The sequence below is a fragment of the Saimiri boliviensis genome, chromosome 6, assembly GCF_048565385.1.
Source record: "Saimiri boliviensis isolate mSaiBol1 chromosome 6, mSaiBol1.pri, whole genome shotgun sequence".
Classification (NCBI taxonomy): domain Eukaryota; kingdom Metazoa; phylum Chordata; class Mammalia; order Primates; family Cebidae; genus Saimiri; species Saimiri boliviensis.
Window position 1 is genome coordinate 117,602,559 of NC_133454.1, and position 16,709 is coordinate 117,619,267.

General features: G+C 43.8%; 2 protein-coding genes across 2 annotated transcripts; both read right to left on the reverse strand.

Annotated features, from left to right (window-relative positions):
- Positions 1 to 3,415: 3,415 nt before the first annotated feature.
- Positions 3,416 to 4,375, reverse strand: LOC101027905 (olfactory receptor 5AP2-like). Its single transcript, XM_003920142.1, has one exon. The coding sequence runs from the start codon at positions 4,373 to 4,375 to the stop codon at positions 3,416 to 3,418; it is 960 nt and encodes a 319-aa protein (XP_003920191.1).
- A 943-nt stretch (positions 4,376 to 5,318) lies between these two features.
- On the reverse strand, positions 5,319 to 5,709 carry LOC120364562 (cytochrome c oxidase subunit NDUFA4). Its single transcript, XM_074401931.1, is given in 2 exon segments — positions 5,319 to 5,568; positions 5,570 to 5,709. Coding segments are annotated over 2 exon segments (390 nt in total).
- Between the last annotated feature and the right edge of the window lie 11,000 nt (positions 5,710 to 16,709).

Genomic DNA, 16,709 nt, shown 5'->3' on the forward strand with positions numbered 1-16,709 from the left:
ACAGATGATGATCTAATCAAATGTCCAGCTGGCCAGTGAGACATTAATCTATTTGTTTACCAAATCTCATTTCATTTTCCTCTCTCTGAGTGAAAAAAGGACTACTTTTCCCAGCCTCCTTTGCCATACATCATAGCCTTAAGACTGGTTTCAGGCCAGTGGTGCATGAGTCAAAGTGATGTGAGCCAACCTCAGGCCATGTGCTTAAAAATGCTGTATGGCCTTGACCATTTCCCCCACCATTAAGATCTTGGGGGGCAAAGGGTGAGATGGCAGGATTGCAAGGTGAGAGGGGCTCAGATATGGAGCCACTGGATGAATACATTTCCCCGAGTGTCACCTGATGTGTCTCAAATTTAGCATAGGTGAAACTCTGTGTGGTATGAAGTCACTGACATTTGGGGTTTGTTTGTAACTATGGCATAAGCAAACTGCCTAATAGATTTCTGACTATCCAGCTAGGGCCTACCACATAGTGTTATATCTAATTGCCATGTAAATATTTTCCCAGATGAATGAATTAATTTTTACTAAATCTCTTTACCATAAGGTTCTAGTCCTGACTTCAACTGAATGTACTACACATTTAGTTTATAAGTTAAAAGTAGGTGGAGCATAGGAGGAATTTAGAAAGATTTGCTGAAGGAAAGAAGACAAAAGTGAGAAATTTTCACACTCAGCTTCCTGGAAAGGATTTTTAAATTGTTCATTTTTAGAATGTTAGAGTACGTAGTTAGGGAGACACATTCAGGGCAGGACAGGTTTCCCCCCTCCAGGAATGTCAGGCAACCATAAAGTGATGGTCAGGTGGTTGTTAAACTGTCTCTCTAAAGTAATAACTGGTCACAGTCAGTGCCAGGGAGAGACAGTCTTCCAATAGACAGTAAAAACCAGGGCCAGGTGCAGTGGTTCACGCCTGTAGTCCCAACATTTTGGGAGGCTGAGGTGGATGGATCACTTGAGGTCAGGAGCCTGAGACCAGCCTAACCAACATGGTGAAAGACCAACTCTACTAAAAATACAAAAATTAGCTGGATGTGGGGGCATGCACTTGTAATCCCAGATACTCAGGAGGCTGAGGCAAGAGAATCGCTTGCACCGAGGAGGTGGAGGTTGCGGTGAGCCAAGATCATGCCACTGCACTCCAGGCTGGTGAAAGAGTGAGACTCCATCTCAAAAACCAAACACACAGACAAACACCACCTGAAGCTGGTGATCAGCGGCTTCTCAATAAGATCTCAGGAGTTGGGTGAGTGTGCTCAAGCATGCACGGTAAAAGGCAAAATGGTAAAGTTTAACTGGTGTCTAGTCTACCAGGAAACCTCAATGGGTAAGGGAAAAATGCCTCAAATTAGTGTGCCTACAACTTTAGTAAACACACTGTGCATGTGGCCTCTCCCAAGCGCTGGCAGGCCACTGCGCATATGCACAACCCACCCCATGGTAAGAATCAAGGGAGGAGAAAAGAAGACCCAGAACCAAAGCAATGTATAAAACCCCAAGTCAAGAGTTGATTAAGGCACCTGGATCCCTCAAGTTTTTCACTTGGCCCTCTTTGAAGTTTACTTCCTTTCATTCCTGCTCTAAAAGTTTTTCATAAACTTTCACTCCTGCTCTAAAGCTTGTCTCAGTCTCTCCCTCTTCCTTAAACCTACTTCTGCCCCTCAGCTGCATTCTTTCCTCCAGCGAGGCAAGGATTGAATTTGCTGTATGGATTCATCACTAGTAACAAGAATAAAGTATCAAAATTAAACATGCTCATTAGGTTGGGTGCGGTGGCTCACTCCTGTAATCCCAGCACTTTGGGAGGCTGAGGCAGGCATAATCACCTGAGGTCAGGAGTTCAAGACCAGCCTGGCCAACATGGTGAAACACTGTCTCTACTAAAAATACAAAATTAGCCAGGTCTGGTGGCATGCACCTATAATCCTAGCTACTAGGGAGGCTGAGGCAGGAGAATCACTTGAACCCAGGAGGAAAAAGTTGCAGTGAGCTGAGATTGTGCCCTTGCATTCCAGCCTGGGCAAAAAGAGTGAAACTGCCACGGCTTCCCCCCCCGTCCCCCCCCCCCAAAAAAAAAAACAAACTCATTAAGAAAGTTTTGGAAAACTTTTGAGAAAAATAGTAAAACCTTTTTCCTCCTCTAAAACTATAATTTACATTTTTGTGTGTTTTTAGGCTTCTCGTTTCTGTGAGATGATTGCAATTACACTCCAGATGTTCTGGCCTGCTATTTTCTGTTGTTACATAGTTTTCACAAGCATAATTTGTAATGGTTGGTGTCATAATTAATCTAGGGAATAAGTTATTTAATTCTTTTTCTCTTTTGAGCTTTTAGATGGTTTCCAATTTTTCGCTTTCACGTATGATGCTATGGTAGACCTATTCATATAGTAAGATTTTCTGTATTTACAATAATTGTCATAAGGTATATCTGAATAAAAAGCTTTTTAATAATCCAAAAATCTCAGGCTGAAACCAACTCCATTCAGATTAGGACATTCCATTGGTTTAAGAGTATGCTTTCTAATCCAGTGCTCAACCCCGAATTAGGTCTTTAAGTTCAGCTTCATCATTCGTGTGATTCTATAAAACACATATACTCACCATATGACATGTACACTTAAAGATAGTCAGGTCAAATATACATTTAAAAAATCAGTTTCCCAAAGCACGGTATCTAATGTAATGATGTAACTTTCTAATCATCATACACGTTTCCCCACTACCAAACCCTTGAGAACTAGGAGACACACGTACACACATCTGGCTAAGATCTGGACGTACAAGGAAGGATCTCTCTGGATCCTGAGGTTATAATGGAACAGTTCAGCAAAATGTGGTTGCCATAAGAAATAAAGACATCTCTATCCTGGTTATCTCTCTTTTTAGAACAGGAAAAAAAAATCAAGTCACTTGTTGCCCACTCCCAGTTCACTAAATCAGGGGCAAAACAGAGATGATGGTGTTGCACCTTGTCTGATGTTTCCTGGAAGTTACAATAAGCCACCAATAAAGACTCAACCTGTGGCTGTGGTGTAATTGAACTATCTCTGGTCGTGATGTGGAATCCCCAATTTTAGATACTCACCCTCTCACTAATGGCATGAATTTAGGTCATTCATTTATTTTTTTCTGAGCCATGCATGAATCTTTCATTTGTAAAATGGGATCATTGTAATAAAGGCTACCTCACGATATGGTGGTAAGAATTTAATATGATAATGGGTAAGAAGATGCTTTATAAACTGCAATACTCTATAGAAGACATATTTGCTGTTTCTCCTTTACTTTTTCTATCTTCTCCAAGAGAATTAACCTAACCAAGAGCAGGGCTGCTCTTGGTTAGGTTAATTCATAGTGTGATTTGGAAGATGCTACACCTTTCTCATTCCAACAAATCACCTTGCAGGGCTCAGCCAGGAAAGATGTTGACCTGAAGCTTCCTCTGCAGGGCGCCCTTCACCTCCTTGTTGCGGAGGCTATAGATGAAGGGATTGAGCATGGGGATTACGATGGTGTAGAAGACAGACACTACTTGGCCATTGGTATTGCTGGTAGATCCATGGGGCTGGACATAGGTGAAAACCACGGTGCCATAGAAAATAGCAATGGCCAGAAAGTGGGAGGCACAAGTGGAGAGGGCCTTCTCTCTTCCCGCTACTGAGCGCATCCTCCCAATGGCCACCAAGACCAAGCAGTAGGAGGTGAGAATGACTGCAGCAGGCAGAAGGGTGACTAGAGCAGAAAAGACATAGAGGACCACTCTTGCTGTGTCTGTGTTGGCACAAGCCAGGTGGAGAAGGGGTGGTATGTCACAGTAGTAGTGTGTTAGCTGGTTGGGCCCACAGAAAGGGAGAGAAAAGACATTTCCAGTCTGGATAGCGGAGTTGGCTCCACCAAATGCATAGGAAGCAGCTACCAGCTGGAGACAGGTCCCCCTGGTCATGATAGAACCATAATGGAGGGGTTGGCAGATGGCCATGAAGCGGTCATAGGCCATGGAGGCCAGCAGGAAGCTCTCAGCTGTGACATGCACTACAAAGAAGGCAAGCTGGACCACACAGCCCTTAAAAGAGATGGACTTGTCAGAGACCAGGAAGTTGACCAAGAGCTTGGGTGTGACCACAGAAGAGTAACAAATATCAAGAAAAGAGAGGACACTGAGGAAGAAATACATTGGGCTTTGGAGATTGGAGTCTGTGAAGATGAGTGCCATCATTCCCAAGTTGCCCACCACTGTTATGGCATAGATGAGCAGGATGGCTCCGAAGAGAAGCTCCTGGAGGTCTGGATAATTGGAGAATCCCTGCAAGATGAACTTGGTGACGGAGGTGTGGTTGCCACTGGCAAGGGCTAGTTCTCCAGGTGTCATCTGCAGAGGTGACAATTGACAATCACTCAAACAGTATTACTTCAGCATGTCCACTTCTGTGTAAGGTATAATGAGATAGAACACAATTTTAGTCTGTTTACTATTGCTATTAAGGAATACCTGAAACTGGGTAATTTATAAAGAAAAATTTATTCAGCTCCTGATTCTGCAGGTTGTGCAAGCATAGTACCAGCATCTATTCTGGTCAGGAACTCAGGAGAGTTTTACTCATGGTGGAAGGTGAAGGGGAGGCAGCCGTGTCACATGGTGAGAAAGGGAGCAAAAGAGAGGGCAGGAGATGCCAGTCTCTTTTAAACAACCAGCTCTTGCATGAACTAACAGAGCAAGAACTCACTCCTTACCACGGAGAGGGTACTAAGACATTCACGAGGGATCTTCCCCCATGACCCAAATACCCCACCAGGCCCCACCTCCAACATTGGGGAGATTTGGAGGGGACAAACATCTAAACTATAGCATTCTTATAGTTTAGACCCTCAAATAGAGAGTCTTTTATAAACCCTCAAATCTCATGTTCTTCTCCCATTGTAAAACACAATCATGCCTTCCCAACAGTCCTCCAAAATCTTAACTTATACCCGCATTAGCTGAAAAGTCCAAAGTCCAAAGTCTCATCTGAGATTCAAGGCAAGTTCCTCCCACCTATGAGCCTGTAAAATAAAAAAAAAAAGTTACTTACTTCCAAGATACATTCGTGCTATAGGCACTGAGTAAACACTTCATTCGAAAAGGGAGAAATTGGTCAAAAGAAAGGGGCAACAGGTCTCACACAAGTCCAAAACCCAGCAAGGCAGACGTAATCTTAAAGCCCCACAATAATCCTTGACTCCCTGTCCTGCATCCTGGACACACTGGTGAAAGAGGTGGGCTCCCAAGGCCTTTTGAAGCTGCCGAGTGTGGCCCACATGGCTGTTCTCATGGGTTAGAGTGGCTTTTTCATGCTGGGGTTGCAAGCTGCTAGTGGCTCATCCTGGAATCTGGAGGGCAGTGGCTCTGTTCCTCCAGCTCCACTGGGCTGTGCCCTGGTAGAGACTTTGTGTGGGGGCCCCCAAACCATCTTTCTCCTCAGCACTGCCCTACTAGAGCCTTCTTTCTTCAGTTTGTTGTAATCCACATTCACTGAGTAGGATTTGTATTGGTCACTGGGACTCAGTTTGTTCCAGGGTTCTGGATCTGGCCCAGCTAACATCTGGACTGAAAAATGCCAGACACAAGACCTGATATGCTGCTCCAGTACTCCCAGCTCCAATAAATATGAAGCAGGATATCATACTCGGATGCTTCTTGGCTTGACTGAGGGTCTGACGGGACATGTCTTCAGCAGAAGCCTCTGATTTGAAAGGAGAGAACAAGCCTAGCTACTAGGCTCTGGACTAAGCAGTATCTCTGTTTACTTTTTCAATACTTAGTTATCAAATTACATTTTGGTGTGGTATTCTGGAAGTTTGCATATGCCGGTGGAATGCCTTCTCATGAGATTCAGCATGGGGGCTGGGCATGGTAGCTCATGCCTGTAATCCCAGCACTTTGGGGGGCTGAGGCGGGCAGATCACAAGGTCAGGAGATCAAGACCATCCTGGCTAACATGGTGAAACTCCATCTCTACTAAAAATACAAAAATTAGCTGGGCTGGTGGCATGTGCCTATAATTCCAGCTACTCTGTAGGCTGAGGCAGGAGAATTGCTTGAACCAGGGAGTTGGAGGTTGGAGTGAGCTGAGATTGTGCCACTGCACTCCAGCCTGGGGACAGAGTGAGACTTTGTCTCAAAAAAAAAAAAAAAAAATTCAGCGTGGGTTAGAAGCATGTATTTCTTGGCCAGGTGTGGTGGCTCCTGCCTGTAATCCAACAATTTGAGAGGCCAAGGCAGGTGGGTGACTTGAGGTCAGGAGCTGGAGACAAGCCTGGTCAACATAGTGAAACCCTGTATCTACTAAAAATACAAAAATTAGCTGGGCATGGTGGTACGTGCTTATAATCTCAGTAACTCAGGAGGCTGAGGCAGGAGAATCACTTGAACGCAGGAGGTAAAGGCTGCAGTGAGCTGAGATCAAGCCACTGCTTTCCAGCCTGGGTGACAGAACAAGACTCCATCTCAAAAAAAAAAAAAAAAAAAAAAGCAAAATAAAGCAAAAAAAAAAAAAAAAAGCATTTATTTCTTTTCAAAAGTGGGAGAAGGCATCCATGAAGGGGGAGATGAGAGAGGAGCCCAGCATTCTCATCACAGAGGCATTCTCAAGCACATCAGTTTTAGGAAAGCATAGATATGGACACTGAGGTTCTGAAAACTGGTGCCCTTGAAATGGTTTTGCCTATGAACCCTTTGAAGAATCTTCACTTGCGCTCAGGGCTACCAACCTCGTTTGAAGACTATGACATTAGAAGAACTAGCCAGCTACTGAAACCTCCAGGACCCTGCCTCTGCCCTTGCTGCCTCTCCTCCCTCCCTTCCAGAGATGGACTTGTGATGATCTGCCTGTAGGAGAATTCTCGAAACACTCCATGACCTCCACAGAATGACCTTCTATTTACCGGAAAGGTCAGAATATGCGTTCTTGAAAGTCAAGCTCCCGGTGGTGTGGCAGAATACTACCACATGATTCAGCCTTGATGTTTATTCAGCCCAGCACAGTCAGCCTCTTGACCTGTGCTCCAGTTTCTCCACCCAGATGCCCTGTGTATCTGTTATGCTTATTCTTTTCTATCTTTCTTAGGGATTTCCTTCTGTTCAAATCTAAATGTCCACAAGTCTCTGATCTATAATGAATATTATTGCTTTCATTTTTCTCTGATAGGATGGCAGCTCAGTCCCTTAGGCATACACATTCACAAAGTCATACTCAGCATTATTATTATTAAAAAAAATTTTTTTTGAGACAGAGTCTCATTCTGACTCTCGCTGGTTGCCGAGGTTGGAATGCAATGGCGTGATCTTGGCTCACTGCAACTTCTGCCCCCTGGGTTCAAGAGATTCTCCTGCCTCAGCATCTTGAGTAGCTGGGACTACAGGTGCTTACCACCACGCCCGGCTAATTTTTGTGTTTTTAGTAGAGAAGGAGTTTCACCATGTTGGTCAGGCTAATCTCAAACTTCTGACCTCAGGGGATCCATCTGTCCACCTCGGCCTCCGAGAGTGGTGGGATTACAGGTGTGAGCCACCACACTCAGCCATATTTTTAGGCTGAGCTCCTGGAATCCAGCAAATAATGTTTCTTGTTTACCTTCCCAATCTCTCTCTTCCGCTATCTTCCCATCGCCCAGGACTGCATTCCCTCTTAATCGTCCAGTGCTCCTATCTCAACTCCCAGATGGCCATTTGATTTCTTCAGAGGCACACCTATTAATAATTCTCAATTGTTGTGACCTCGGCAACAGCTTTCCAGGTGTACTCTGAGGTTCTCAAGCGCGGAGTACCTCCAGGTTTCCTCTATGATGCTCATCCCTCAGTCCCTCTAGTCAGACTTTCCTTCCCCCACTGCCTCCCCGTTTTGCGTGCTGTTATTGTTACCTGACAATACCTGCTTTTCACTCACACAGAGTATTTCTAATTGTGTAACAGGGTCTATCAATGTGCCTAAGTCTTTCTTCCTTTCTGCATGGTGTTTTGCTTCCCTATCACATTGTCACTTCTGAGAGCAGAGGCTGTGTTAAGCTATATAACAAGCCATCAGTTAATATTTGAACCACTACTATAATCTGAAAATATTTGAACAAGTGCAGTTATTCAAAAGTGTTTAAACAATTTTGGTTGTTCAAAGTAATTAAACAACAGCGTAAGACACAGCTGTGGCCATTTAAGATCTTAAAATTTTGTTTAGAGACACTTGTTCCCATGAAAACGAGTGAAGATGGGCGGAGCCCACTCTGCAGCAGGAACCCATTGAGGGAAGGGGTGGTCTTGGGGTGGTCTGGGAAGGCTTCAGGACCAGGAGGCACAGGGCTGAGCCTTGAGGAGTGAAACAAGTGTTGGTAGGTGGAGGAGATGGGAAGTGCGATGCCCTGGAAATGCGAATTAACCTCAGTAAACATTTCCTGGGCAAAAGGTGCACTGGAAGGGGTTCGAAAACTTGGCAGAGTTACTTAACCTCGCTGAGCCTCAGTTTCTGTGAGGATTGAAAGACAATGTGTGTCAATGCTGTACTTCGCACACTTCTGGAAACAGGGTAGGTACTTGATTTACATTAACTTCCACCAAGTTAGATTCTGCGAACCTGATGAACGGGGTGCTGGAAAACATTGCTCAAGACCAGGCTTCCCCAAGCTATGGCCCTGCCCTGCGGGCCGCATGCAGCCCCCTGAGGCCATTTACCTGGCCCCCCGCTGCACTTCAGGAAGGGCACCTCTTTCATTGGTGGTCAGTGAGAGGAGCACAGTATGTGGCGGCCCTCCAATGGTCTGAGGGACAGTGAACTGGCCCCCTGTGTAAAAAGTTTGGGGACGCCTGCTCAAGACCCTTGAATATCCTGGGATCTCAGGAAATGCTTAAAGGCTGACAGAGTAAGGAATGGGGTGGGTGTGGATTTTGGGTGAAGGGAAGAGAACAGGCAACCTCAGCCTTCTGAATCAGCTCTGGTGGAACTCAGTAAAATTTGCAATAAAAAATATCAACCTTAGCAGACGGAGCTCCGCAGCCTGATGTACCTCAAGGGAGGGACTCAAGATCCTCTCAGTCCGGCCACGTGGCTTAGTTCTGGGTCTCCCTTCCACTCCAGCCTGTATCTTTAGTTTCTCTTCACTAAGCGGTTCCTGGGGTAGCCACACATTCAGACTTGTTAAGACACACAGCTCAGGCAAACGAAATGTGGCACTCGGGACTGAAGCTCTGGCTGCATCTTGGTCCTGCCCAGAGCTTATAAGGCTGGCTTCATCCCATCTTGATCCCTTGTGGCTTTGGAGGCTTAGAGCTCTGGGATGTCCTTGAAATAGACTACCTCTCCACCTGGAAGGTTCAGGCTTCAGGGAAGAAGAGATTATCCCCTCCCTGTAGATTTTGGGCATTTGTTTTGATCTTGAGGCACAGGGCTGTTAGGATCTCCTTGAGGAGATGAAACTTGTCATTCTATTCTTGCTTTTTTTTTTTTTTTTTTTTGAGACAGGATCTCCCTATGTTGCCCAGGCTGGTCTCGAACTCCTGGGCTAAAGCAATTTCCCTGCCTCATTCTCCCAAAGTCCTGGGATTACAGGCTTGAGCCATGATGTCTGGCCATGATCATTCCATTCCTGGCAGTAGAAAGGCTCAGCATGAGCAGGTATGAGACGTCCTGTGTCCTCCTTGGATTCCAAAGTCTGAATGAGAAAAGTCTTGTCCTGTGGGAGCTTACAGGAGCCTGGGGGACAACTTACCATGTTTTTGACTAAATGACCCCAGGGGCCTTCTTTGCTGAACACTGAGGGTCTGTTGTGGGCCTCAATACTGATCAAATTGAGGACACTGAGTTCAGAGGTTGGTAAGGAGCTGAGCGTGGTCTAGGGTTAAGGGCCAGGGTTAGAGGCAAGTCACTTTTGCGTCATAATCTTTCATCACTGTTGTCCAAGCCTGGGTCCCAGCAGTGGCGGAGCACTAAGCGGAGCTGGGAGCACACTAGGGCAGGGATTCTGGGGCTTGGCCCTTCCAGGAGGCTCTCTAGGCTTCACCCACTGGGGACTCATCGGAGGAGGCACTAGGGGCCTTGTTAACAGAATGCGTAGTATCTTTATATTAGCAATTAAAAACTATGATATTTAAAAAAAGCAATCCAAGGAAAAGACAGACAAAAAATAGAAACAGAAACAAAAATGTAATTTCAGAAATGAAGCTGACTTCTAAGCAAAGGAAATGCCAGTGGGGATAAGGAGGAGACGAGGAATTAGTTACTAGGAGTGTACACACACGGATCACCTCCCAGTTGTGGCTTCTTCCCTCCTTTTCTCCCCCTCTGACTGTGCTTTGCAGTGGGAAGATGGGTTCCTCCCTATTCCTGTGTCAGCTGACTCTGCTGTCCTGAGACTGTGTCATGCGGACCTCAGCTGAGGCTCCTGGAGTGAGGGTGGTTGTGGTTCTGTGAATTATGGATTGTTCAAGCTAAGGAGAATTACAGAGCATCCTGTCCAGTGGGCTCTCAGCTGAGGTGTGACGGTGCAGCAGCGCCTGCGGCAGGACTGGGGTCCTGAACATGGGAAGATCAAGATCATGGTTGGGGCACAGCAAAGTAGAGGCATTGAAAAAAGAAAAAAAAAAAAACCAAAAAACTTACTTGGCGGCCGGGCGCGGTGGCTCAAGCCTGTAATCCCGGCACTTTGGGAGGCCAAGGCGGGTGGATCACAAGGTCGAGAGATCGAGACCATCCTGGTCAACATGGTGAAACCCCGTCTCTACTAAAAATACAAAAAATTAGCTGGGCATGGTGGCACGTGCCTGTAATCCCAGCTACTCAGGAGGCTGAGGCAGGAGAATTGCCTGAACCCAGGAGGCGGAGGTTGCAGTGAGCCGAGATCGCGCCATTGCACTCCAGCCTGGGTAACAAGAGCGAAACTCCGTCTCAAAAAAAAAAAAAAAAAAAAAAAAAAAAAAAACTTACTTGGACATTTTTTTAAAAAGCACCAGGAAATGTTAGGACGTTGGGACTTGCTTTAAAATAATCTGGCTGGGAAGAGTGGAAAGATAATGCAAGAAATGGCTATACTTTGATAAATGTTGAGGGTGAGTGATAGGTGCATGGAAGTTAGTTTATTATACTGTCTGCTTTGGTATATAATTGAACCTTTTAGTGGTAATTTTTAAAAACATTGAAGCATCACACAAAAATCAAAATTTTGTTGCAATTTCTTATGCTTAAGTTTTTTCAGTTTGGAACTAGGTTCAAGAAAATTCATAAGTGAGACTGGGCTTGGTGGCTCACACCTGTATTCCCAGCACTTTGGGAGGCCAAGGCGGGCAGATCACTGGAGACCAGGAGTTCGAGACCAGCCTGGCCAACATCATCTCCACCAAAAATACAAAAAAATTAACCATGCATGGTGGTGCGTGCCTGTAGACCCAGCTACTCGGTAGGCTGAGGTGAGAGAATTGAACCCAGGAGGTGCAGGTTGCAGTGAGCTGAGCTTGTGGCACTGCACTCCAGTCTGGGTGACAGAGGGAGACCCTGACTAAAAAAAAAAAAAAAAAATTGTAAGTGGAATGGTATGCACATAATTTTTCAGTGCTGCTGGGATTACAGGCTTGAGCCACCACACCTGGCCCGGTACTTATCTTAACAGGAAATAAAGCTAATGTTCAAAGAGAAGTGGCTCACCCAGGGTCATGAACCAAGTTTTAGACTCAAAATTGTAACCCATGATTCCTGAATTCTGGTCTGCAAATCTTTACATAGTTCCATCATCCTCTTGAACAGTGCATGGCCAATAACTTGGCATAAATGAATGCACAGAGCTTTCTATATTGCCCTAACAAGAGACTTCAGTACTTTGCTACTTTGATTTTTTTTTAAATTGAAAACACAAAGATTTAAATGTGTTTACCACTCTGACTTAATAAACGTGAATATTTTATGTTATATGTGTTTCAAATATATTTCTCTCTCTCTCTATTTTTTTTTTTTTTTTTTGAGACAGAGTTTTGTTTCATTGCCAGGCACCAGGCTGGAGTGCAGTGGCATGATCTTGGCTCACTGCAACCTCTGCCTTCTGGGTTCAAGCAATTCTGCCTCAGCCTCCTGAGTAGCTGGGATTACAGGCATGCGCCACCATGCCCAGCTAATTTTTGTATTTTTAGTACAGACAGCGTTTCACCATGTTGGCCAGGATGGTCTCGATCTCTTGACCTCACGATCCACCTGCCTCAGCCTCCCAAAGTGCTGGGATTACAGGCGTGAGCCACCATGGCCAGCCTCGAATATATTTATTTTTTATTTGTATTAAAAAATTTTTTTAGAGATGGGTCTTGCTATGTTGCCCAGACTGGCCTCAAACTCCTGGGCTCAAGTAATCCTCTTGCCTCCTCAGCCTCTTGAATAGCTGGGACTTCAGGCACATGCCACCATGCCTGGCCTACATACATACTTATTTGTTTATTTATTTGAGATAAAGTCTTTCTTTATCACCCAAGCTGGTGTGCAGTGGTGTGATCTTGGCCCACTGTGAGCTCCACTTCCCAGGTTTAAGCAATTCTCCTACCTCAGCCTTCTGAGTAGCTGGAATTACAGGTGCCCGCTACCATGCTCGGCTAATATTTGTATTTTTAGTAGAGACGGAGTTTCACTATACTGGCCAGTCTGGTCTCGAACTCCTAACCTCAGTTGATATCTGCCCACCTCTGCCTCCCAAAGTGCTGGAATTACGGGTGTGAACCACTGTGTCCAGTTTACTGTTTACAAGGTTTTTTTCTTTTCTTTTCTTTTGACAGAGTCTCGCTCTGTTGCCCAGGCTGGAGTGCAGTGGTCACACTCTGCTGGTTCACTGCAATTTCTGCGTACTTCCTGGGTTTAAGTGATTCTCATGCCTCAACCTCCCAAGCAGCTGGGATTACAGGCATGCACCACTATGCTCAGCTAATGTTTGTATTTTTAGTAGAAACAGGGTTTTACCGTGTTGTCTAGGCTAGTCTCAAACTCCTGACCTCAAGTGATCCTCTCGCCTCTGCCTCCCAAAGTGCTGGGTTTACAGGTGTGAGCCATTGCGCCTGGCCCTACGTACATATTTAATCAGATTAGTAACAGATTACTTGAAATTGACACACCTGTATATTCTACCCAAGTCCTATGCCTCTCCCTTGCTAGAGACAACCATTATCATGCATTTGGCTTGTATCCTTTAAGAAAAAATAATTTTCAAAAAAAGAAAAAAAAACTAAGATGTTTGATTGGATATTCAGTGGTTTTTGTCATATATGGCAATAAACTCTCAACTTCGGGGCTATCTTTTCTAATAAGACAGAAATTATTTGCATCTCTACTAAACAAAAATCTCTGAGTTAACATGTAACTTCACTAAATTTGAGACTTTTAATCAACAGGAAGCAGTGAGTCAAATCAAGTATATTCTCCTGAATGTAATCCTTGGTGGTCCTACTAAATAATGTCCCCATATGATATTGAAAGGACATGCCACTCACCTTTCCCATTATTTCCACGTTTAGAATAACTTTTCTTAGCAAGTCTATCTTTCTATATTTTACTACGGATGTGAATTTATAAGTAATAATAAGCATTTATTTGTGCCAACCACTTTTTTAAGGCCTTTACACATATCAAGTCTATTTAGTCCCTCGACACCAATGTTAGGTCCAATAATTATTTTTATTTTACAGATAGAAAACATGAGACACAGAGAAGCAAATTCCACAGTCATATATAGCTAGAAAGTGGAAGAACTATGTTTTGTTTACATATTAGTTTCTGATTTCATGTTTTGCTCTCAACATAATATTTTGAAGAACTCTTCAGAACGTTAATGTAGTTATTAAAAAAATAGAGACGGGTTCTCTCTTTGTTGTCCAGGATGGTCTTAAACTCCTGGCCTCAAGCAACCCTCTGACCTTGGCCTCCCAAAGTGCTGGGATTACTGGCATGAGCCACCATGTCCAGCCAATGCTAACATAGTTATAGTTCATCATTCATTTTACCTATATTTTACTGTATAATGTTCCATTGTGTATGTATCTGGTTACATACAACACGAGTGAACCGTCAACTGTATGCTAAGTGAAATAAACCAGACTCAGAAGAACAACTGTTGTGAGATCTCGCTTATACAATGACATAGTTTGGATTTGTGTCCCTCCCAAATCTCAGGTTCAGTTGTGATCCCCAGTGTTGGAGAAGGGGCCTCCTGGGAGGTGACTGGATCACAGAGGTCGACTTCGCCCTGGTGTTCTTTTGATAGTGAGTTCTCATGAGATCTCATTGTTTAAAAGTGTGTGGCACCTGGCTGGGTACAGTGACTCACACCTGTAATCCCAGCACTTTGGGAAGCTGAGGCAGGTTGATCACTTGAGGTCAGGAGTTCAAGACCAGCATGGCCAACAGGTGAAACCCCATCTCTACTAAAAATGCAAAAATTAGCTGGGCGTGGTTGCTCCTGCCTGTAATCCTAGCTGCTTGGGAGGCTGAGGCTTGAGAATCACTTGCACCTGGAAGGCAGAGGTTGCAGTGAGTCGAGATCGCGCCACTGTGCTCCAGCCTGGGTGACAGACCGAGACTCTGTCTCAGAAAAAAAAAAAAGTCTCTTCCTCCTGCTCCAGCTATGTAAGACATGCCTGCTTCCCCTTCACCTCCTGCCATGATTGAAAGTTTTCCTGAGAACTTCTCAGCCGTGCTACCTGTACAGCCTTCAGAACTGTAAGCAAATTAAAACTCTTTTATTTGTAAATTACCCAGTCTCATGTATTTCTTCATAGCAGTGCAAGAACAGACAAATATGTACAAGATACCTAGAATGGGCAAATTCATAGACACAGAAAGTAGACTAGGGGCTGGGGGAAGAAGTGAGGAATGGGAAGTTGTGTAATAGGTACAGAGTTTCTGTTTGAGATAATAGAAGATTCTGAAAAGGGACAGTGTTGATGCTTGCACAATATTGTGAATGCATTTAAATCATATTATGTATAATTTGTATTGTATACAATATACTTAAATTGTAAATTGTGTATTTGAAATGGTTAAAATGATAAACTTTATGTTAAAAAAGAGATGGGTTGTAATGATTCCTGACTTCCAGGCTTGCTGTAAGAGTTAATTTTTTTTTTAAACGTTCTATGTCCTTGTATTTTTTTAATTGCATTTTATGTTTTGGGGTACATGTGAAGAATATCCAAGATTGTTGCATAGGTACACACAAATTGTAAGACCTCAGTTACAATTAGCCTAAGTTTTCCTTTTGCAAAATGAGCGTAAACTACCACAAAGTGTCCTTGTAAAGATTCACCTGAGAAGTGTGTCAGTTTGTAAAGCATCGGTTAACTCTAATTGCCTTCCTTCTCTATTTTGGAATAGAATTAATTAATTAAGCAGGTGTTTTCTTATGGTCCCACAAAATGTAAAATAGAGAAGAGGGAGGACCAATATTTCTCAAGAGATAAAGAGAGAAAAAATGAACAGAGTATGTGGGAGGATGGCAAACTTTGTGTAAGGTGAGAAGAGACTAGGGCTTAGTTTTTAGTAGGAGTTTAAAATGAAAACTTGTTGAATTAATGGAATTATTTGTTAGATGGGTCTATTACATTTGTCCAGCTACAAGTGACAGAAAACTCAAGCAAAGTGCCTTAAGCTGTAAGAATATTTATTCTTTATTTACAAGAAGTTTTGCGATGGGCTTGTTTTAGTCAGAAAATGTCTTCTGCAGAAGTCAAGAACCAGCTGGCTGATTTCTCCTAAAGCTCATTGGCCAGATGTAGATCATATGATCACTTCTAGCCACAAAGGGTCTGGGAAAGAGCAAGTGGCTTATCAAGCCTCTATAATTTGATGCAGCCAAGAGAAAAAGTGTAGACATTTTTGTTGAGTCTGTAACAGTGGGCTTAGATTGGTAAGAAAGACAAGCATGGTTACTTAATTCAACTGCTATCAGGTGAGGGTGAACGAAATGTGCTCTGGATGAATTTGGTGTCTATATTTACACTGCTGTCACTATGAAGGAAAAATAAAAACTTTCCCTTATCTGGCTGGGCGCAGTGGCTCACAACTGTAACCCAGCACTTTGAGAGTCCGAGGTGGGTGGATAACATGAGGCCAGAAGTTTGAGACCAATCTGGCCAATGTGGAGAAACCCTGTCTCTACTAAAAATACAAAAATTAGCCTGGGGTGGTGGTGCATGCCTGTAATCCCAGTTACTCGGGAGGCTGAACCATGAGAATTGCTTGAACCCAGCAGGTGGAAGCTGCAGTGAGCTGAGATCGAACGACTGCACTCCACAATCTAGCCTGGGCAACAGAGTGAGACTCTGCCTCAATAAACAAACAAACTTTCTCTTATCTTACCTTGAATATCCTCTCTCTAGCACATGTTCCAACCCTACCTACATATACCTACTGTTTGCTTATTCATGCTTATGTGCAGGTATTTTATTCATTAATTAATGTGATAGATATTAATTAAATACCTACCATGTACAAGGAGTTGCCCTACAAGGGCAACCTACAAGGATAGTAAAAATCTTTGTTTGTCATATGTTTTTTATTATCAAGGAGGTTGCAGTCTGGTAGAAGAGATATTACATGTACTTCAATGATTATGTAATGAACAGCAGAATGGTTTAAGTGCCCTAAAAGAGGTGCTTAGAGTGCTATGAAAGGTCAGAGAATGGAGAAATTGCTTCTGGCTGGTATAATCAGAAAATGTTT